The sequence below is a fragment of the Cyprinodon variegatus genome, unplaced genomic scaffold (genome assembly GCF_000732505.1).
Source record: "Cyprinodon variegatus isolate N-32 unplaced genomic scaffold, C_variegatus-1.0 Scaffold23, whole genome shotgun sequence".
In the NCBI taxonomy this organism is placed as follows: Eukaryota; Metazoa; Chordata; class Actinopteri; order Cyprinodontiformes; family Cyprinodontidae; genus Cyprinodon; species Cyprinodon variegatus.
In genome coordinates, this window is record NW_015150476.1 from 731,164 (window position 1) to 755,155 (window position 23,992).

A 23,992-nucleotide genomic window follows, 5' to 3' on the forward strand; every position below is an offset into this window, starting at 1 on the left:
AGCTTCCTCAGCTACACTTCTGCCTCATAGGTACAGAAAAGGAGTCGGTGTGTGAAAACTGACTAAGCAGCAACACTTAAAACTATATGCCCCTTTCACATCAGGTATATATTATCAACACAAAAGCCTGAGCAACCATGAACTTAGGAGTCTTTTTGTCCAGGGCTCTTTGGAATGGTATCATAGCTGCAACAATAACCTCCTGTGGGTAATTTAATGCCCCCATTGAGGTAACGCACTTTATTGCACCACTGGATTAAGTAATGATTATTTTGTGAAATTGCAGCCACACAATGGTCAATTAATCTTTAATGAAACTGTAACTTATGAGGCGGAGCGTGGCATTCCAGTAAGTAGGCAACTGCTTGCCAAAGCAGTTACAAGCCTCAGTTGTGGCCTACACTCCCTATCTATCACTTTATTAGAAAATAAGCACACATGAAAGAGACATAGTGTCACAACCGTAGTCTTTATCAGGTTTTTGGGCCTATATTGTATCCCTCAAAATATGGGAAGCAAAAAATATCTACTTATAAGCAATGTGACTATGTGCCATTTGTAGTTGTATTTATTCAAAGCAAGCTAGGCATCTGTATTGAAGAGAATTATTTGCACCAACAGAGCATGAAGTTGGAGGTTATCAAATAGCTGCAGAGCTGTTGCAATATGTACCTTTCATTTCATCATCTCCTCTTAAATGATGATAATTTTAACGTCATATACTCCAATATCTAGTGTTTCCACCTAACACATAACTGACTCATAAGCCAATAAACTCGCTTTATGGTCCAATCATTTTCAATTTTGTCACGTGTTATTGCAATAGCCTAGAAAGGCTTGCTTAGTCATAAAGATAAATGTTTTTATATCTGATGGCTTTCTCTTTTCTTTTGGAGCCTGTGGTCTCGTATTCTTTTGCTCATTTTGACAATGTGCTAACATATGTTGATGGATTTACTTTTATTACGTGACATCATTTCTGCATAGGAGCAAGGAAGGGAACCAAGGACTTACATTTTTCAATAACTGAATGCACATTCAGTATGAGAAAATGTTGGGAGTGAGCAGAACAGGTTGAAGAAACAGGAATGAAGAGAGTGATTGATGGAGTGAATGGGAGCCAAAGGATGATTGGGGGAGTCAGGGGGCACATGGATGTGTGTGGCAGGAGTAGTAGTGAGTGTAATGAAGTAAGACAGTAGAAGATGTGTACAAAGACAGAGTGAGAGGCAAAGAGAGGCACAAAGGAAGAGAATGGACAGAAACATAGAGAGAACAGGAGAGTGGAAAACAATAGATTGCTAGACTGATAGAGCTGAGCTGAATGTCAGAATCTCAAATGGTTGCGTCTACAATCTTTCAGCACTAAGAGACCAATATAAAAAAACATATTGTGTTGATATGGCTGGGGTATGAGACACAGTTAGACTGGGAAAAAAGGGGGGGTTGGGGGGCACTGAGGCAATCGGTGTTATTGTGCAGGCGGCCGCTGGCACCAGCACTGTCAGGGAGCAGCGTTGATCCGTGAACTTGCCATCTGGATTTTCCCACAAATCACATTAAAGTTTCAAGCCCAGGAATACATCAAGCTAAATGAATATTGGATCTAGACAAGCCTGATGGAGAAAAAGCCCTGGGCAACCGAACTCTTTTGTGGTCAGACATGATCTATCTATCCTCTTTACTTGCTTCATCCCTGCTTCCTTCTGTTCCCTTTATCACTGATGGACAGGGTTTGCTTATGAGGTGTGGGGAATAAAAGAGATTATGCAAAAACAGGTATACATTATAAGATGGCTTTTCATTTAGCAAAATCTAGGACTATGTTTGGGTAATTGCAAGAGGAAGAATTACTTTTTCGGGTAGCCTGTTATCTGTTTTCATAAAGCATCTTTAGATATGTGTTTCCTTAAATTTATTTTTTTTAAACCAACACAAAACATTTCTCCATGAAAAGCTAAAACATTCTTTCACAGGCTGTCATCATGATGATGACTGTTGAAGTGTTCTGTTTCAGATCCAAACCATTAAGGCTTTCATCTGTTTTTGAATTACCCACAGTTATGTTCAGCATTTGTTGTGAGTGAAAATAAGGAGGATTAATTGCTGCATGCAAATGCATAATTAGATACCATTTGACTCCTTGACAACACCCTGAAAATGATTCATGTGTACAATATGAAATTGTATGCCTACTTTCCCTTTAATTTTAGCCACATTAAGTTAACTTTGCATAAATGTATTCCGCCTTTCACCCAAAGGAAAAAAAATAAATGTGAGCATGAAGAATAACATAATTATTCATCATTCAATAACATGTTTTGACCTGGTTCCGGTTGCATATGTTTTGTGCTGAAGCACAGTTTGTGTTCAAGTAAAAGCTATTAAGAAAATATGGTCTTGCCAAGATGTCATTTCATATTAGAAGGAAAAATCTATTTAATAATTTTTCCAGTGCAGTGGCTTGTGGAGTCAGTGTTCTTTTTTTTTTTTTTACTCAAGAGAAAGCCTGCACTCTAAGAGGCCAAAGCTTTAGTTCTGTGAGATTCCCAAAGGGAGATATCGGTTGGGATGGATTTCTCAGAATTATAGTCTCTCGGTGATAGTGAAGAACCAGTTGAACTCTAAATCTCTTAAAAAGCTATATCACAAATGATGCTATATTTTCATTGTTTACATTTGCAATTCCTGTTAAATTGTTTTACTGGCATGTTTTGCAGCTTGCATTCAGTTGCACTTTGAATATAACTCAAAATATAGAAGGGTTGATGGAAATATTTAGAACTTATTTGTTTTTATTACAAAAGGGTGAGAAACTAATTTTAAATGAATTTGGTTTAAAAAGAATCAAAAACAGTATTTTTAATCATATCCCCCAGATAGAACAAAATTATATGTATCAAACTATTTTGGCTGTTTTTGCTTGTTTTCGATTTGCTTTATTTTTCTTAATTATTGATCTAATGTATTTGCCAATATAATTACTTTTTCTTGTCACATTCTCATGTTCCAAACTATAACTTTCTTCTGTTTCAGGCCTTCAGGTCATATTCCCAGAATACCTGCAGGAGAAATTTGTCCAGTCAGCTCTGAGCTACATCATGTGCAATGGAGAGGGGGAGTATGTGTGCCACAACAACCAATGCATCTGTCAGTGCGCTGACGATTATCCCCAGTGCAACTGTCCCATCACTGACATCCAGATCATGGAAAATACCCTACTGGTGATGTCTGAGTCCTGGGCAAGCTCTTATAAAGATTTTGAAAGCTCTGGTAAGCTGAAAACTCTATGAACATCTCTATGCTGCTCATTTTGTTTAATATAAGTAAATTAAACATTAATATGACTTGGACTGGTTCCTAGTAAAAACTGCTCACAGAAAATATACATTTTAATTCTTCCAAATAGAAAAATCAGCATCATTTAGACCAAAAGTCAGGGATTTGTCATTTGTCAGTTGTTTCAACATTGTATCTATTATATATAGATCTACAAGTTTAGAGAAAGGATGATCTGTACTGGACTTCATGCATACATTTCCTAATAATTCTATCAAGAGCTAAGATCTTTAATAGTATAAATTCACTCGCTTTGAAGACAGCTGCAGCTGTTGCCCTGCCTGGCTGTGTGGGCTGAGGCTAACTGATATTCCATCTGCTGCTTGTGCTCGACCTATTGTGATATTTGTTTGTATATAAAAATGCAAAGCTTTTGCAGCAATTCATTTATAAAATCGTTCAATAATAATACACAGTGATAATGACACTTTTTTTATTGGCTTTAGAGGTTTTATTGATTTTATAAAGCAACTGTTAGATATGCCAGACATGCCACCAGTGCCAAGGGAGTAGCCCGGATTCTCCAGGGACAAGCCTTATGTGCCAGTTCGCAGTCCATGCTAAGTTCTGCATACTGTTTCTGAAAGTATGACCGTAAGTGTCTCATCATCCATTATAACAAAAATGTGCACAAAAGGTTTTGCTGTATTCACATGCCATGTTATGGTTATCACAGTTATTACAGCTAAAGTCTGTCTCAGATGGCCTCAGCAGGACTTTCTGAGATACAAGTTAGCAGAGTAGGGAGTGTACTTGCCTATCTAACAACAATTATTACTGCCAAGCACCCTTCTAAACTTAGGAAACAATTCTGCTTTCTTCTGGCAATCTGTGACTGTGGCTGAAAGCATAAGTAATCTCTTAGTAATGTGCAACTTACTACAAGGAAATGCTTTATTTTGGCAAGGTGATACAGAAGTAATGTGGGAAAATTGTAATATTTTCTAAGTATAGATATTTCAAAATACATATAATGATATGATAATGAAACAAACTCTTTATATCTTCTGTGTATAATAGAACTACACAGAGCTGAGCTCAGCTTTATGAATGCGTTTGAAGCATGAATGTCACTCAAAGTGCTCAACAGTTCAAGTCACACCAACTGATAAATTCAAAAACAGGAAAATACAGCATGTGTTTATCAATAATTACAAATTTTGTTGGAGAGCAGCTTTATTAATACATAGATACTGGTTGGTACTTCTGATAAAGCTGTGAAAAAATCCTTTAAATGAATAAGTTTTACTGCAGTGGAAGAAACTAACACCTTTTTTTGTGAGTTAAGTGAGACACTTCTATGTAATAATTGGTTTTAAACATATTTACTGATACCATAAAGGAGTCCATTTAGAATAAATATATCTTGCATTGCTTTTTTTATGTTTACCAGAATGTGAAGGGACTTTGAATCCATAAAGTAGCATTTTTATTTTTTTGATAGAAATATTGTATGGCACAGGAGATCATTTCTCTTATTTGCTAGGTTGAATAAAGACCAATATTTGTCCTGCCAGGTACACATAATGGAAGGAGTGTCACGGGAGGTAAAAAACAAAACAAAACAAAAACACCTTTTTATTTTAGCAGCTTTCACAAAAAGGGGACAAAGTGTCTATAATAACTACTAAAAAAATTTTAACCCACCAACCAGTTGTTTGCTAGGTCTGCTAATAAAACTGAGTACTGCAATGTAGCGAAGCATCTTTGGCCCATTGCTAAGTATAGTGCATGTTTTGTGATGCCATGGGCTTGTTACTCTTCTAGATGCCCTGAAAATGTTAAGTTATTTTAATGACATCCCTTATTTGAAATGAAAATACATAAGAAAAACGTATCTGTTGCCCTCCAAAAACCCAGTAAAAAAACTAAGGTTTACGGCCAAACCAACACAGAGTCCCAAAACTTTAATCATATAGAAACCTTGATTATTTGGTTATGCAAAAACCCAGGATAGAGGATGATCTCACTGGGGTCACCAGTGTAATGACAAAAGGCACAAGGTAGCCCCCAGCAAAATTTTAACATTTTAAAACTTACCAATTAGCTGCATCCTTTTTAATTTTATTTTTTTTTGGTTGCTTAGTTTTTATCACAGTTGTATTTATATAGATTTCAAAATGGTAACAGTAAAAAAAAACAGTAACAAGTGTCTTATCAAAGAAGTTGAAATTATCTCCTAGTCTTCTAATTCAATGGTCAGTAACAATAGTCCATTGTATGACTTGGTACCCATGAAGCATCTAATCTGTAGAAACTGGGGAGGAATAGGCTCCTCCCTCTGTATGCTCCTACATTGTGTACGTCAGTGTCTGAACGTCTAGTGGATGAAAAAGTAGTGGACTGGAAATTTCCTACAATGCACCTTGAAGGCAGTGATCATCAATGGTCACTAAATAAGCAGATCTATCCCAGATTGCTTTGTGAGAGCTCTCCTCACAATGCATCATGGTAGTGGTGACTAATAACCAAGATGTCACAGGCACCGTGTGGGGAGGCAGAGTTATGTGACCAACGGGGAGAAAAAAAGTTGTGATATATAGTGATATATAGTGATTAAGGAATTTAGGGGTTAGGGCGGACGTTTGGACACAATAAGTGTAGTCCATTGACAATTCAGAACACTTGAACTTTTCAACCTTTTTGTCAAATTTTAGGCTTCAAACATAAATATATGAAATTGTAATTTTTTTGTGAAGAATCCAAAACATGTGGGACACAGCCATGAAGTGGAGAAAAATTTATTGGGTATTTTAAACTTTTTTACCAAACAAAAAATTGAAGAATAGGATGTGCAAAATTAATAATCTGCCCCTTTACTTTCAGTGGAGCAAAATCTCTCCAGGAGTAAAGAGAGGATCTCTGAATGATCCAAAATTGACCAAAATTACTGATAATGATAAATAGAATCCACCTGTTTGTAATCAAAGCTCCGTATAAATGCATGTACTCTGTGATCGTCTCAGAGGTCTGTTTAAAGTACTGAATTTTGCTCATTCTTCATGCAAAACAGACGGAGCTCAGTGAGGTTGGATAGAAAATGTTTGTGAACAGCAGTTTTTAGTTCTTTCCACAGATTCCTGACTGGATTCAGGTCTCCTTTGTGGCTTATGGAAAACTTTAAACAAAACTTTTTTATGGATATCTTTAAGAAATTACTTTCTTCCATAAAGGCCAGATTTGTTCAGTATACAACTTATTGTTGTTCTTTGGACAGAGTCTCCCTCCTCAGCTGTAGATCTCTGCAGTTTACCCAGTGTAATCATGGGCCTCTTGGCTGCATCTCTGATCAGTCTTCTTCTTGTTTGAGGTAAAAATATAATGTTCTTGCCAAAAATGACCTTAAAATGCGCTTTTATAGAACAACAGAAAATTGAACTTTTAACTTAATGCTCTGAGCGCTGTGAGCACTCCACTGAAGGCTGCTGCTGCAGTGCATGCTTGGACAACTGTTAATCTTGACAACGGACAAGTCTGCTCTGATGCATACTCGGTTAAGAAGGAGGGGCAGGAACAACATCTGGGGACTTTATCAGTTCTCAGTCTTTTGTTCTTGTGAATTGGAATGGTGCTGGGGCTGAGGCTGATGATGTTTCATGAGCACAAGAGAATGCACAAGTACACATATTGAGAAACAGCCCCTGTCTTAGACTATCACAGAGTAGGTGCATTTATACAGATACTTGATTACACACAGGTGGATTCTATTTATCATCATCAGTCATTTAGGTCAACATTGGATCATTCAGAGATCCTCACTGAACTTGTGGACAGTTTGCTGCATTAAAAGTAAAGGGGCTGATTCATTTTGCATGTCCCGCTCTTCAGTTTATTTATTTGTTAAAAATATAAATATCCAATAACTTCTGTTCCACTTCCTAATTGTGTCCCACTTGTTGATTATTCACAAAAAAATGACAATTTAATATATGTATGTTTGAAGCATGAAAATTGGCAAAAGGTGCAAAAGTTCAATTGAGCTGAATACTTTCACAAGGTACTGTATTAATAGCAGGATTACTACTAATAATAATAAAAACATGTTGTGAAGAAAAAAGTAATTTATTGAAATGTGTCTTGTTCTCTTGAGGATTATATTATTTTTAATTTGTCAGGGTCAGGGTGAATATTATTATTTTTTCTTTACATTTCTATCCTATTAGGCGTCATCTGACTGGTTTAAAAACTTGCAGTTAAAAAATTTCTAATGGTTCTGAGCCAAACATGATTAAAGTTAGTTTGCGGTAAACTTTGTGTGTTGTAATCTGCAGACATGGGGTGCTACAGTCTACATGGTGGTTCTTATCAGAACCACCATGTAGACTGTTTGGTTGCTTTTTGAAGAAATCTAATCCTTGAAATATTTGAAGCTCGAATAAAAGATGTGTCGCATTATTGAATTTCTACTGGAATACAACTGATAATAGAGCTTTTTTTCCTGTTAGAAAGAACTCTCAATGCTATGTGCTGCTGCTTGTCAGATTTTTCTAGGAAAGAATTAAAGACTATTTATGTCATCTATGAAGGCTAGGAAGAGGTCTGTGGTAGGTTCAAAACAGGGGAGGAGATGGATCCTGGCTCCTTTGAAGAAAAAAGGGAATTTGAGTTCTGACATGCCAGGAAGGAGGGAGGAGGAATCACTGACATTTTGCAGCTGTGGCTGAAAAGGAGTTCTTAACTCTGGTTAATACTGTTAAATGTCTTGAGAACAGCTGAAAAAGGGCATTGCCATGATTTGCAGGTGTGTTTCCTAAAAAATAGAATTTGCTATGAGTGTGCCAAAGTCCACTGCGGTCTGCTATGTGCTAAACATCAGTGTGTATATTTGTCTTTAAGTTTTATAGCTTTGCATCACAGGAATTGTAATAGCTCAATAATATGGCACCCCAGCTGTTCTTGCTCTGCTTTATTTCATTCATAAATTTTTGGGGGTATTGTTAAGTAGAACTCTACGATGTTAATGTCTTGATTTTCCAGTATTCTCAAGTACATTTATATGGACAAAAATCTGCTTCACTAAACTGTTCAATTTTTATTATTTCAGAATTGTATTACTTCTGTCAGCATTTTAAAGCACAGCATTGTGAAGTAGGTATTCAATTCCTTAATTATTTCATTTTGGAATTATACAAATTTAAATTCATTACGGAATTAAATTGTTCTTTTAGTTTTATTCACTAATATTGCAAAAACATTTTTAAGCTATTGCTGCTAAGGCACAAAGCTAGCTTTAAAAAAAAAAAAAACAATGGTCTCGGGGAGAACAAGGAAATAGTATCCCTGTCTATATGACAGAAACAAGATTCCCAATACTGGTTGAAATTAATGTTTGAGCAGTAATCTCAGTGCCTAAAGCTCTAAGAAAGGATAATTACTACTTTCAGTCTTATTTTCTGCACTTGGACAACAAAATTAATATTAAACATTTAAATATAACCTAAGTTTACGCTGGTGGGAACTTGAAAAAAAAATGAACAAGCTATTTTATTCAGTGGCTATACATACAGTGTTAAGAAATATTGTTTATTATTATTATTATTATTATTATTATTATTATTATTATTATTATTATTTTTATTATTATTATTATTATTATTATTATTTTATTCATTTATTTCTTGCAAATCTAAAAATTCCAATCCAGTAAACAGTTTCCCAGCCGGACCCAGAGTAAAGTGGTATCTGGCATGTTGGTTTTAAAAGTGGCATATTACCCTTATATGCTAGCTTTAGAAGTGGTATACCAGGAAAACTGAAATATATAATAAAATAAAATAAAACTGAGTATATGAAAAAAAAAAAGTATATGTGGTTCTAAAGTGTGTGTGTTTTTTAAACCCAAATGGTAGGTTAGTAGAGAACATGGGTTCATGAAACACAAAGACATTTTAAAAATTAATAACATGAACTCTCCTAGTGGTAAATTTTGACACAATACCTAGCTTATTTTATCATCCCAGTCCCTACACCTAAATACCATAGAAAACATGTGGGGTCACCTAAAGAATACAATAACTACAATATGACCAGTGACCTGGAACTTTCCTGAGAGATTAACTTTTGGAAGTGAACGGTTGTAAACCACTGCCTCTTATTGAAAAAGTAGAAATAATCTGTAAGAAGTAATAACAGTGCAGGTTCAAATGTTTGAATTAAAATGTGTGTTTTTTCTAAAGTTTTCTGTCATAGAATTTATCTTCACCTGGATTTAAAGTACTTTGGCATTTTATTTCCTGACTTTACCTTTTGTTCATACTTTTTGTCCATCCATGCTTTTGTAGATGAGTTCAAGTCGTTCCTGAAGAGACTCCCATCCACTCACTTTTTGCCCATCAGTAGTGTGCATCTCCTTTGGGGCAGCGACTGGGACCTGCAGGCACGTTACAGACTCCTTCAGAGTTCCCTGGAGATCCAACGGCTCAAGATCCAACGAACCGCCCGCAAGCTATTTAGCCTCAGCATCCGTTGTCTACACAATCCCAGCCACCACATGCCAAGAGAAAGGTAACTAATTATATGACATTCATGCTAAATTTCTATACCAAAGACCTAGTGTTCTTTTGTGTCTTATAAAAAAATAGATGCTGTATCTTCCTTAAAGATGGGGAATAAACATGCAAATTCTAATATAATTTTATTTTAAGGCTGTGGATTTGCTTTATATCAAGTTAATGTAGTACTGAGACTTGCACATGGACTAAAGTGCTGTAGCACACTCTTGTTATTTCACTTAGCAGTCTGAAAAGAAAATGTAGCTGTGGGAGTTTTCTTGTTAGGTCATTGCACACATCTGTCACCACGTACTGCAGCTGCAGCTTAAGAGCCTAGCTCTTGATGTGCCATAGTGTCAGCACTGCAGGAACTGCCAGGACTTTCCTCAATCTGCTCCCACAAATCAGAAAACACAATAAAAGGACACTTCAAAACTGGGGGTGCCACATCAAATGCCACCAAAAACGGTTCCCTGTTAGTAATGTCACAATGTAAATGGAAAAAGAATCTGTAAATTATTAATTGAAGTAGGATGAAAATCAGCCATTGTTTTCTGTCCCTGACAGAAAGGATCACACCCACATTTATGTGTGAGAGAGTTGGCATGGGGTCTGTTCTGAAGTGTTATCAAAGAACTGCAGTATGTGCTTCCTCTTCCATGGAGTAAACATTGAGAGTGCCTGATGGCACAGGAAATAAGAGCAGCTTGTTTATTTGTTTGCCTACGTGAAGCAGCTTTGCATCAGATGGCAGAGTTTTTTGATTTCATCACATATATTTAAGGTCTCAGTTTAAGGAGGGGAGTCGCTGTCGTGCACAATGTGATTTTCCCTCAACCTCAAACTCCCTGTGTTTATTTATCATTGTTTATTTTGGATAAAAGATGTTTAAACATTTATGATTTTGTTTCAAAGATGCAAAGCTAAATGCTGTGTAAGGGCTTTTACTTCTCTTTACCTACTTTGTGAGTCTAGCCTGGCAGTCAGTCTTACTGAAATAAAGTGTTCTCCTAATAAAGACTTCAATCTTACCTCTGCAGACTTTAACAGGTAGCCAAAATGAGTAAATGTGACCTAAGCTGACTGAGTACATATCAGCAGAGTAAACAGTGCCATGTAAATGTATTTACATCCCTTAAACTTTTTATAGTTTGTCATTTATCGGCCATGCATTTTAGTGTGTTTGTGCAGTACATAACAAGAATGTTTATAAACTGAAATGTGAAGTTCAAGGAAATTGTATTAAGTGTCTCTAAAAACAGTTAAAGGCCCAAAACTCATTATTATAAATAATATAAATAAAAGGTGCTGCTTTTATCTGTAGCAGTGCATCTCCTAATGTTATTTAACAGACACCTAACTGAACTTCTGTAGAAAGTTTGCTGTGAAAAAGGTGAAGTAAAAAAAAAAAAAGCTATTAAATCACAGCAAAAAGGGACTTAGAGAAAAACTTATATGATCACTGAGAAACACTGAGAGAGAATGACAGGGACAAAAAAAACAACATAGAAGTCTATAGTTTTTAAGGTGCTGATGATGATTAGACTACTGAATCTAGATGACAAAAAAAGATCATTTTAAAACAATGTATTGGGATTGCTGGGAAATTTCAAGACTGAATGTAGGAAGGAAGAGAAGAGGTTGTCCTATGCAAGTGAAGGACACGTGTAAATGGCTCCCTTTGTACAGGCTTTAAAGCCACTCAAAGAGGAAGAAGTCATTACTGCAACAATGACTTGAAATAGCCACAATAAATTATTTATTTTTTTGCTTCAGGAACAATTATTGACCTTACAGACATGCACTTAAATAACAAATGTATGACTATACTGACACAATATCTGCCATGAAGTAGAATTGGTCATCCAACTGGATGATGCCCCAATACGACTGCTGAATCAGCTGGCCTCAGAAGCAAAGGATTTGCTTCCTACCTATGGCCTAACGTTGCATGAAAGCTGAATTGTTGTTAAAATTCTGCATTCAGAAATACATCAGAATCCATCTTGTCCCAGTCCCGCCATTACAGTTTAAGAGCCGACTCAGTAGGCATTGGCCATTCATGTTGCGTTATTATTGTTTAAGGCTGGATATACAGCTGTGATGAAAACTAGTGTTGCTCAGACCAAAATAAACATGGCACCTGTTACCAAATCTGTTTTTCTTTCTTTTTAGAATCCCTGATTTTATATTTGACGATAGAACAGGAAAATAAGTGATTATTATTTATTTATTTTTTTTTATGTTTAAATGCCAAAGATATTTGGGACTTTTTACTTATTTATTGGATTAGACAGAACTTTGGTGGTCAAGCACTATATGTCACTTTGCCCAGCTTGAAAAGTTGTTGAATGTCCTTTCCTTCTCTGAACTAATTTTATGAGAGCAGGTCAAGATTAATAGTGTGTAAAACTAAACTGAGAGTTTAATTTTACACAATATCTATCTGGCTTGCTTTTTTACCTATGTAAATCTCAGTTTTTAGCTAAATCTAGGACCAGAGCTCTGTTCAGATACAAAGGCTTGAAAAAGTAATGCAATTACAACTATTCTGTCAGGAGATATGTGCCCAAACTGCAGAGAACTATTGTAAGACATTTCTAAGAATTTCCATAAAACATATGAAGCAAGTCATAGGCTTGAAAATTTCTTCAGATCTCTTTGAGGATAGTAGTTGATTAAAAAGAGGCTTGGTAATTTTAACTGACCTGGTTTGAGCTGAATGCTGTAAGTATTAACACACCTTAGGTAGTCCTACAGCACCTCTAAAATGTGCATGTATCAATGCAGATATCGAAAAATATTTATTGGAAAAAATCTGAAACAGTTGACATTTGAATGAAAACCAAATAGATTATTAACTTATTCAAAGTCTCCCAGTTTTACATCTAACCTGCAACAAGACTAGTGCTGAACAATATTTCCAAAATCAAGGTTGCAGTTTTTTTCAACCAAATTTGAGATTGCAATTTTATTTTATTTTTTTATTTCAAACCAAAAGCACGTTGATGTTTTATTCCAGGGTTTCCAAAATAGCTAAAAAAAGATCCACAGGATTTTGTTTTTCAGCTGTTTTGGAATGACTATGACCTGGATGAATGAGAATCTTCACCAGCATATTCCAGGGTTTTGACGTTTTCATGAAACTAATAGCTTCCTTCTACATAGGCCACTGTCACAGAAATGTTCCCTTACTGTTGTGTGCAAAATACTTATTTGTACTTTAATGATTAGATCTGTGTGCCAATAGCAACTTTCTCCTTTCTTCTGTGTGACAGCAAACCTATAGCATATTACCGCCACCTAAAGGGAAATGAATTACCCTGCCCAAATGAGGACATTACCAAAGTAATTCCATATTGCATCATATTACATGTTTTGTACTTCTCTACTAAAAGTCTTTCAAAGCATTAAATAAAGAATCCCCAGTGCTGTGTTTAATTTAGTGTTACACCAACACTAAATTAGTTTGAAACACTACCTGCCTGGTCAATATGAACAACAAATGTGGGATATAGTCGGCTTCCTCAGGGAAACCATGTGAAATGGAAAGGTTTAAATATGTTCTGCCCTAAATTATTGTTAACTTGAACATCAATTCTACACATGGCAGCAGAATTTAACCCACCATAAGTTGTGATTGTCTAGTTTGAAAATATTTAACACACAAAGGATAATAAAGCTATTTCTTCATAGGCAGTCTTAGATTTTACAGTAGGTGTATGTGTTGCAATTTGCTATAAGAAGGGAAAGGAGAAAAAGAAAAAAAAAACTGATGCTGTGTTGTCTTGGTAACATACTTATCTGTATTTTAGTTCTTTGGGCATTTTGAATTAAACAAACAAACAGCATATTCATTCCTCAGTTAAAAATAGAAGTCCTGTAATATGTAGCTGGCCACAATTACGCCTCAAGAAGCAGGTTATATTTAATTTCCTTATTTAAAAATGTATTCATACCAAGGGGCCAAAAAATTACTCCAACCCCACACAGCTTTCAGTTTAATTACAAAATCTAACATAATAAAACAGCTTCTTTGTTTTACTTATTTAAGCACAATTAAATGGAGCGTTTAGCTAAAGTAATCCAAAAAAAGATTTACAGTTCTAAATTTCAACAGTTTATTTTCCCAATCAGTAAAATATATCTACTTAGTAAATATATTTCAACTTGAATAAGTAAGTACTGGATAGTTAGGTTGCTATAATTAAAGCTACATATAGCAAGTTTATCATTGTTCTGGGCTTATACCACTATGCTTTCATATATTACAAGGATAATAAATTCTCATTGAGAACACTCACAGTGGAACCCTAAATAGATTTGCTAGTGCATTTCCTTTATTAGTTGAATAGCTTACCTCAGGTACAATGAACTTAGAAATCTTCATGCAAATGATTAATAGTGACAGATATGGAGTTGTATCATTCCCAGCCAAGTCATTTGCATCCAGTTTATATGCTCACTTAAATTATTCATATACAGAGTCAAACTATTTTAATATAAGATGAGCTCATCTACCATACAACAAAATAGCCATATTTTAAATTTAGCATTACACACTTCTTAAGTTATTTGTTACTGGGTGTTAAAGAAATATATCCTTGCTATTTTGCTATAACCTTAACAAATATCTTAATATTATTACATAATAAAGTCAAAAAAAATAACCAGAAGAAAATAAAACTTGCATATTGTTCTGAACAAAGTTTTCTGATTTAATGTCGTTTGATTCATTTTTTACAATAATTGCACATTTTAAATGCTTTATTAAGCAATTTTTTAAGTTTGTGCAAGTTTCATGTTTACAGTGCGGATCTTTATGTTTCCAAAATGTCACAGTTTTTCCTGGCATACTGGAAATCAAGATTGTGTGAATATTCCCGATTAACAGTGACCCCACCTACCTAATCTATACTTGAGGGTCAATTAGTCTTTTTTTTGCCTCCTGCCCTCTGATTTTTGATGATTGAAAACAGTTTATTGATGGGAAAACATCAGGCAAACTTACTGACCATTAATGCCAAACTTAATTTTTACAAACTCTGGGTTACTATCTTTACATTCTTGTATTGTGACGTGGGGCTCTATCATGCTGGAAGACGCAAATAATGTTTTACTCTCGTCCAGAAGTCCCACTCACATTTGTTTGCAATATTTGGCCTGCTCATAATGCACACTTCCAAGTAATTATAAGTAAGTTCACTAAGAGGAACTTTCTGAGAGGTGAGCCCATAGGTGAGCAGCTGCCATTCTGTAAACCCTAAGCAATTTCTCTGATCTGAGCAAGATTACAATTTCTATCAGAATCTGTTGTCATGTCTCCTGGTTATTTTATATATATAAGTTATGTGCTATTTAAAGAATTTGTCCCAATTGATCTCTTTTCAGGGAAAAGAACCGATGAGATAGGGCGTCAAAGGGCATACACAGAGGCTATCTTTAACACATGTAAACTATCCTTGACCAGCCTTCTTTGCTAGAGAAAAGAAATATGAATCATGTGCTATGGTTAAAAAAGAAGTTGCAGAAATATCAAAATTACAAGGGTAGATGACTGGAGGGAAAGAAAAGACAAGATAAGAATAGCAATTAATGCTTCCTTCATAGGAAAAGTCTTTTCCCTTCGGGGCAATCATATTTTTCATTCCCAAACTCTATGCTGAATGTTATATTTACAAAAGTCCGTCCCAAAAAAAAAAGAAAAAAAAAAAAGACAAACATTGTTTATCTGATTGAAATTCTTTGTTAATTTTCTTTTTGGTCCTTCTGTCTCCAGGTCTGTGATGCAGTGGCTCAACAGGGTTCAATCCTTCCTGTACTGCAATGAGAATGGGTTCTGGGGTACCTTCCTGGAGAGCCAAAAGGCATGTGTGTGCCACACAGGTGCAACTCTGTGCCAGCGACCAATCCCATGTGTCATAGGTGGCAACAACAGCTGTGCCATGTGCAGCCTGGCCAACATCTCACAATGTGGCTCCTGTAACAAGGGCTACAAGCTGTACCGTGGCCGCTGTGAGCCCCAGAATGTGGACTCTGAACGTAGTGAGCAGTTCATAAGTTTTGAAACTGACCTTGATTTTCAGGACCTGGAACTAAAATACCTGCTGCAAAAAATGGATTCAAGGTTGTACATACATACCACTTTCATCAGCAACGAGATCCGGCTGGAGACATTCTTTGACCCAAGATGGCGCAAGCGCATGTCCCTGACTCTTAAAAGTAACAAAAATCGAATGGACTACCTCCACATGATCATCGGTTTGTCAATGAAAATCTGTCAGATGCGAAATAGCAGTATTGATCCCATGTTTTTTGTGTATGTCAACCCTTTCAGCGGCAGCCACTCAGAAGGCTGGAGCATGCCCTTTGGCGAACATGGTTATCCACGATGGGAAAAAACACGACTGCAGAACTCACAGTGCTTCAACTGGACTCTTCTTCTGGGTAACAGATGGAAGACCTTCTTTGAAACAGTGCACATTTACCTGCGCAGCCGTGCTAAGGTTCCGACTGGCCTCCGGAATGATACAGGACAGGGTCCAGTGGATCTGGCAGACCCAAACAAGCGACAGATCTACATTAAGATTTCAGATATCCAGGTTTTTGGTTATAGTCTGCGGTTTAATGCTGACCTGTTGCGCAGCGCCGTGCAGCAGGTTAACCAGTCATATACACAAGGAGCTCAGTTCTACTCATCCTCGTCTGTGATGCTACTGCTGTTGGACATTAGGGATCGGATTAACCGCTTAGCACCCCCTACTTCACCTGGCAAACCACAACTGGACCTCTTCTCTTGTATGCTGAAACATAGGCTGAAGCTAAACAACAGCGAGATGATACGAGTAAACCATGCCTTGGACATGTACAGTACAGAGATACTCAAACAATCGGACCACCTGACTACAAAACTATGTTGAGCATAACATTAATATAAGAACAGTAATCAACAGAGAAACAACAAACTAATTAACTATGAGGGAATGTTAGTCATATTTTTGTTCGCTTTTCTTTTTTGACCTTTTCTGCCTTTTGATGTATTATTAACTTTGTAAGTATAATTCTTAAAAAACAAGAAAAGGGTAAAGATGAAAAGCTTTTCTGGCAGATAAAAAAGATCAATTGAAACTCTATATGGACTGTATCATATTTGTCCCAGCATGTCTGTAATTTCCTTAAAGAACCTTGAAAGGAACAAGTGGAAAAAAGAAAACATCGAATCTATGTACTGGAGGAAAAGGAGGCCTTGATTTTAACATAAGGGATCAAAGATTGCATCTGAAACTGCCATTCTTTCTTCAGAAAAAAAATCTGACATTTTTAAAGGTACAAAAAAACACAAGGGCAGACCAGACATCGGTTTATTTCACTGGATGGGGAAAGTATTTCAAACATACCAGACAGTTTAGAATAAAATATTTATACATTCTAATTAATTAAATGCTCTAGTGAATAAGTAGTCATTACATTTTTTACATTTAAGAGCCAACAGGAAATCAGCATTGCTTTTAGAAAGGTATTTAAAACTGTCCTTGTTCTGAAATATGAGGCACATGACAGGGCAGTAATGAAGAGTCATGATAAAAACAAAAGCCAGCTGTTTATATATACATACGTGTGATTGAATGTGTGTGAATGTGTCTGTAAACATCTTTTTTGCATTAATGCTTAACACTTTGTTAATTGAATGTGTCATATGAGATTGACCCCTCGTCTCTGTTCTATCTTGCATTTTGAATGCTCCCCCTCATTCCCTTATGAAACGCCAGCTTTTTGCTTGTTTTTTATTTTTTTGGTTTTCAAAAAAAAAAAAACAGTACAGTATACCTCCCGGCGAGTGAACGCAATATTGTGGTCTGAAGATTATAACAATCAATGCTATTTTGTACAGCTTTGCAAAATGTACATGAGACTGCTGATCTGTGGAGCTTTTCAGCACTGAGAGCAAAACGTAAACATTCATCATTCAGGCACATTTGCAAGACAACCGAAAGCCATACACTTTCCTGAGGTAGACATACAGTATGTCATGAAGCTCACTCTGTACCTGTTCCATGTGTATGTTTTTGTTCAACAACTTCAAGTGATTTCAGACAAGAGCACAGCAAAAAGAAAAATGGCGAGTGGAGACATAACATGTTGAGTGAAATTGTGTTGTTAAAGCCATTTAACTTGTATTTTGTGCTGCAGGAAAAATAATAAGAAAAAAATCTTATATTAAAGCTTATAATACCTTTTGAAAGTGTTACTCTGTAAGCTTTTTATGACCATGTGTAAAAAATTCTCTTTATGTTTTAAGCTATGAAGTTCAACATTTTCTGCATGTTGCTGGCAGTATAAAAAGAGCTGTGACTGTGTTTTAACTCAGTCTTTAACATAAAGCACTACCTATGTATTAATGGTCAGATTTCATTTTAATAATTCAATGCTGAAACGCCTATAATGTGGTTGATATTTGCAGGTGGGCCCCTCTACTGAATGCTCACTACAAAAACAAGCTTAGTGTGTTATTCTGTTGTGTTTTTATTTTATTTTTTTATTTTTTGAGCATCACACAAAAAATAAAGACACTAAACAACGTTGTCCCCTTAAACACAAATTAGAAGCCCTTTTTGAGTAAAATGTACCAGCCCTGAAATTGTTCTCATATATTTGAAAACCACAATTTTTCCAGTAAATCCTATATGTAAGTTTTTTGTTGTGTTGTTATTAATTTCATGTCTAGTAATCTCATGATGTGTATTTTTTGTGATGTATTTCCTTGTCCTCTTCATCAAAAACTGCTCTTGTCTTTGTGAAACAAGTCTTGATAAAAAAAAAAAAAAAGATTCAAGACAGATGTGCAAACCCCCTTGTGTTGTGAAGGACTCAATGCAAACAACATTAAAAATTGGAATTCCAAAACATTTGATAAAATAGGTTTTGGGAATTCCAATTTTAACTGATTTTAATACATTAAACAAACAAACCACAGCCTTTTCTTGATTTATCTAGATTTTTCTTCTAGAATGAATCAAAGGCAATCATCTCTGGCTTGGCGTCATTGTGATTTTCCTAATTATCTTTTTGTTTTTGTTACTGTTACACCCGCCATGTGTCTATGTTAAAGCACTTTTACTTCTTAAGTGATCTTAGTAAGAAGGTACTTGCTTATTTGGTAATTGTTGAGCAACAAATTGAAACTAAAATCCGGTTTTGGGTTAAAATGTGCAATATGATTTAAGAAAACTGTTAAATATAAATTTACATTGGAAACCTAATCAGGATCCCATTCAGAAAGCTGTTAGCAACAGTGTTAGGATGGAGTTCTAAAATATAGGTTATTATTGGCTATTTTTGGACTCTTTCCTTATTTTGTTTGCAAGTCAATCCAAATACAAGCACTGTGTCTCAATTAACATACTTCCATGTTACACTTTCTTACTTGTGCCCATTAGTGAATTTCCACTAAAAGAAGCAGTCTGGCAGTGTGTCCTGATAAAGTCACTGGAGCATGAATAGTTTCATATAATCACCACTGATTGTCATTTACTTGGTTATAAAAGAACAGGCATAACAAAGCTGCTGCAATAGTTGCCATTAATTGAAAGTACACGTGTTGTAGTATTACTTGAAACTCATGCATGTTAAGCTATTGTCTTCATTGTAGTTTTAATGTAGGTGTATGGTCAAAGGTTTAACATGTCTGCAAAATGCTGTAACCAGTGTGACAATCATGGTCAACATTGCATTTTGCTTTTATCCCCAAGTCATAAAAGGAACTCATTTAAGAAGCTACCTTGACAAATTGCACTCACAATGTAAAGATATGAAACGTGTAGATGATTTATTCCTACAAAAATTTAAACATTGAGACACAGTAAAAAGTCAAACTTGTTCACTAATTGGCCACGGAAGTGCATGCCATATTTATTCAGTGTCAGTAATGGACTATCCAAATGAACTGTTACTTTATTATTATTATTATGATTAAGTGCCTGTTATCAATCCCTTTAAATATGTTTAAAGCTGGAAAAATGACGTTTTACAAAAGGAATAACACTTATTTAGTTTAATTATTTAGGATCATTAATGTAGATCAAATATATTGTTTTTTCTGTCCTACAAAAGACAACACCATAAAAAGAGGCTTGTGCATGAGGAGGTGACTAACCACCAGACAGAGACAACAGATAACTCAAAATGATGGTGGATATTTCTGTCCTCTGTTGTACAATATATTTGTAAATAGAATCTCTATTACAGTAATAATGCTGTGCTACAGTAACACTATCATAAAAGATCAATGCTGAAAGGAAATACAAAGATTATTTCAAAAAATGCCCTCCAAGTACATTAGCACAAACTATGGGGCACCAATGTGTTATATACCTGATTAGACTCATGACCACCTATGACTGTTTTATATGATAAACATACTGTATACTGCAATTTAGTTTAAGCCACTTGCAAGGTCCATAAGACAAGCACATTTACTTGTATGGCATTTTGCTACAAAAGTGTTGCTTTCTGTACATGTATCCATAAATATGTCTGAGCATTTTTACACCTAATAACTTGCTTATGTATGATTTTTTTTTTCTTTTTTTGGGATTATTATTATACCATCTAATTTTAAATGAATGTTTCATATAATAATCTATTTCTCATTAAAATGTTATATTTAATAAGAAGTGAAATGCTTGTTTGTAGATCTTCTTTTTGGTATTTAGTATACAAAGCATTACATTAATTACAGCCAAACCTATACAGCTAATATAAAAAAAAAATAATAATACTTTTATTATTGTCGGTATAAACAAAATGCATCCTCTTGGCCACAACTGATCTCTTTGTTAAATGATTAACATTTATTTTATTTTATATATTTGTTTATTTATTAAGTCTATGGACAACTAGTTATTGTTTGTTTGAGAGAACATTTAGCTTTTTTTTTTCCTTTTCCCAAAATTCAGAAATCAGGTTTATGTTATTTATACAATAGAGATACATTTAGTACTTTTATTTTCCTGCATGCATATAAAAAGCAGTTTATAAGTCCATCTCATTTTTGAACACATTTGAACATTTTTGAAATCAGTACATTACAGGTTTGAACACACGGTAGTAAATATTTTACAATCTGTTGCATGCTTTACTTCTGTCAATGCAAATCTTCAAGCATATGACTTTGAGGCAAAAATAATTACACTGACTTTTACAGCTATGCATATTACAGTATGATTCAGATCCTTTCCATTTAAAAAGTTTGTGTTTTTGTGGATTTCTGCACTGAAATTGTGCAGATACAGTGCTTGAAGGAATGCAACAGCAGTTCAGGACGAAGATGGTTCTTTGCTGTATTGTGTTTCTCATTCTCCTCAATTTTTACTGGATCACCTGCAGCAGCAAGGGAATTTGAAACCTGATGCAAAGGGCTTTCATCTATTGATGTTTATTTTTGTATTTAGGCTTGCTTATATTTGATGCAATCCGCTTTGTGTATGTCATGCAAAAAAAGCATAAAGAGTAATGAACGGCAAACATTGGCATGTACATTTTAATAGATAATGCCACTGCAGTCAAAGGTATTTGTGAGGAGGGAAGAAGTTCAGGTTAGGTCTCCATGAGCAGGATAAAACAAAGCTATGTTATTGTACTGTAGACGAGGGAACTGAACCTTTGTACTGCAACAACCCCATCTTACATTTTTTTTTCTTATTTTTGTTAGTAAAGACCACATTTGCATAAATTTTGCATCAAAGCTTTACTTCAGTAAATCACAGCATGAGTGTGTGTTTTTGTTTTATCAGCCTTTAGAAAAAAAAATACAAATATACACATAAAAAAACTTTGAAAAAGATGATTGAAATTTTTTTTAGTATATTTCTCTGGTGTTTTTAATAGAAATCAAATTCGATATTTTGCAATATTTCCCCATTTGAATTACCCATCTATAACTTATCCGTGCCACATTTGGACCGAGCTTGGATCAGTTAACTGTGAATGCATGGTTCCTTACGACCGTTTAAACATCACGCTAGCATGGTGCCTCGCCTCCAAGTGATGAACTACTGCTATGGTTGAAGGGGAGGATCAACCAAATCAAAATAGGGCATCCGTAACATTAGGATGTTATGTTTTGTTATAATTGTGATATTTCATTGTCTTTTTTAGAGTCAGGCGAAAAAAGCAGCCTTTGGTCGCACCATGCTCTTTTGACACTATTTTATAAAATGTAGTGTTGAGAAGATTTCAATTGTTGTATACAGTTCTTCTTCATCTTCCGTTTTATGGCATTTGGCAAGAAACTTACTGATGTACATTACCGGCAACTACTGGAAGCTGACTTTAAGGAGATCTGCTGATGCGCTCTTTGTTATCAGAGAACCGAGCCACAACTGAACTGGCCGAGCCCTACTGTTGAACTAGTACTAGATTTAGACTTAGATTAATTTGGTCATTTTGTATACACACGTGTAAACAAAAAGAAATTTCGTTTAGAACAGCTCTCTAGACAATTTCCTTTTTTAAAGGGCAGCATTGATAAGGTAAGCAGCAGTTTTTGTTGAGCTGCTACTACTGCCTCCAGCTCCTGAAGCACTGATTTCTCCTGGCTCAGGGGAGGAAGAGGACGTTGATGATGATGCTGTGAGGGTGGTAGCCCCCTGGGTTGAAGAGGCTGGCCTGGTTGAAGCAGCATTGGTTCCATTGGCAGGTTTAGCAGCGACAGACAATGCTGGAATCTAGTCGATGCTAGATTTAGTGTGGTTTGGTTGTGTTTGGTTCCAGTACACTCAACAGTGATCTTAGTTACCATGCTCGAAATGCTCTCGGCACGGTTTTAAAAGGGTAGTGTAAATGGGGCATATGTATTATTAAATCTGCACTTGCAAGTCCCAAAATTATGACCAATTTTAATAGATAGTAAAGTTTGTCATATCTTTAAAGTTGGTGTTACTTTGTTCTTTCTTTCTAATCAGCTATGATAGTATGTTAAATTTAACAAGACTGGCAGATGTATTGTTGTTTTACAGGAACAGTGTACATTTAATTTCACTCTTTTTTTGCAAAAAAATAAACATTGCTTTCATAACTAAATATTCCGCCAAAGTCTAATAACAATCACAACAAAAATGAAAGTGTTCTCATAGCTTAGAATAAATTGTTTATAAAAAAAAACAAAAACAAAGGTGGTGGTACTACCAATTGAAGTCTCCATGTTGCATTGCCATCTTTGATAACAGTAGCATAAAGGGAAAAAACTTGTTACTGGTGTTTTTTTATCCATTTAAGAAGATGTGTTGATGATCGAGAAGTAGGCAGAAAGGATTGGAGATCATTCTACTTGCTGTTTTCAGTTTAAATAGTGGACCAACCCTACTCTTTCCCAGTGAAACCAAGAAAAGAACCAATAACCAGTAGAAGATGAGAGTCTACATCTGCATAGCTTTTAAAAGGTGGAGACAAATAATGAGGAAGTGGGGCTATAAAACAAGGAAGTTGCAGACTTTCTTGACAGGTAAGTAAATAAACAATGAATGTTTTTTTTTTAGCATTATGTAAGAAACACGGTAGTCAAGTACAGTTATCAGTTGCTATTATTTTCTGCCAAAGTCACATCAGGAGGCAACCTCAGCTCCTAGCAGGGGCTTGGAGCAAAATACATTGAAGTAGTTGTAATTTATTTATGAAATTTTATGACCCATTTATGACACTCAGTGGGTTCCATAGTGGTCCTGTGCCTAATGGAGACGGACCATAGCACATTTTTGTCCATTTGTAATTCATGTAGTGCACCACTAGATAGCACTCCAGTAAAATGGAATATCAGTAAAGATAAAAAGCCATTTTTGTTGTGATCCTTAGGGTTGGGTTTTAGGGTTTTCTTTTATCCAAGTTGTTATTCTTGTTTATCCCATCGTTTATTAGCTTCTTAGTTCATTTCAATGTTCTTTGTACTTTTAAATTTCTTCCTGTTGTATTCCCTGGCTTTCTTTGTATCTTTCCTCATTTTCATTTCTAAGTAATTCCTCTTCTCGCCTCAACTCCCTCTGCCTTCATCAGCATCAGGTGTTCCAACTCTTCTCTTGATTGCTAAAATCTGTATCACAATTTCTTCTCTGCATTGAAGCTCTTTGGTTGTAATTTCTGCTGGATGCTCAGAATCAGAAATAGCTTTT

General features: G+C 35.4%; 1 protein-coding gene across 1 annotated transcript in view; it reads left to right on the forward strand.

Annotated features, from left to right (window-relative positions):
* brinp1 (bone morphogenetic protein/retinoic acid inducible neural-specific 1) overlaps window positions 1–20,466 on the forward strand; it is a 140,064-nt gene extending 119,598 nt beyond the window's left edge. Inside the window, exons 6-8 of the mRNA XM_015392815.1 lie at window positions 3,037–3,273; window positions 9,621–9,843; window positions 15,610–20,466. Coding sequence (XP_015248301.1) covers window positions 3,037–3,273; window positions 9,621–9,843; window positions 15,610–16,750 — 1,601 coding nt within the window. The 3' untranslated portion in view covers window positions 16,751–20,466. The remainder of the gene's footprint in view (window positions 1–3,036; window positions 3,274–9,620; window positions 9,844–15,609) is intronic.
* The last annotated feature ends 3,526 nt before the right edge of the window (window positions 20,467–23,992 follow it).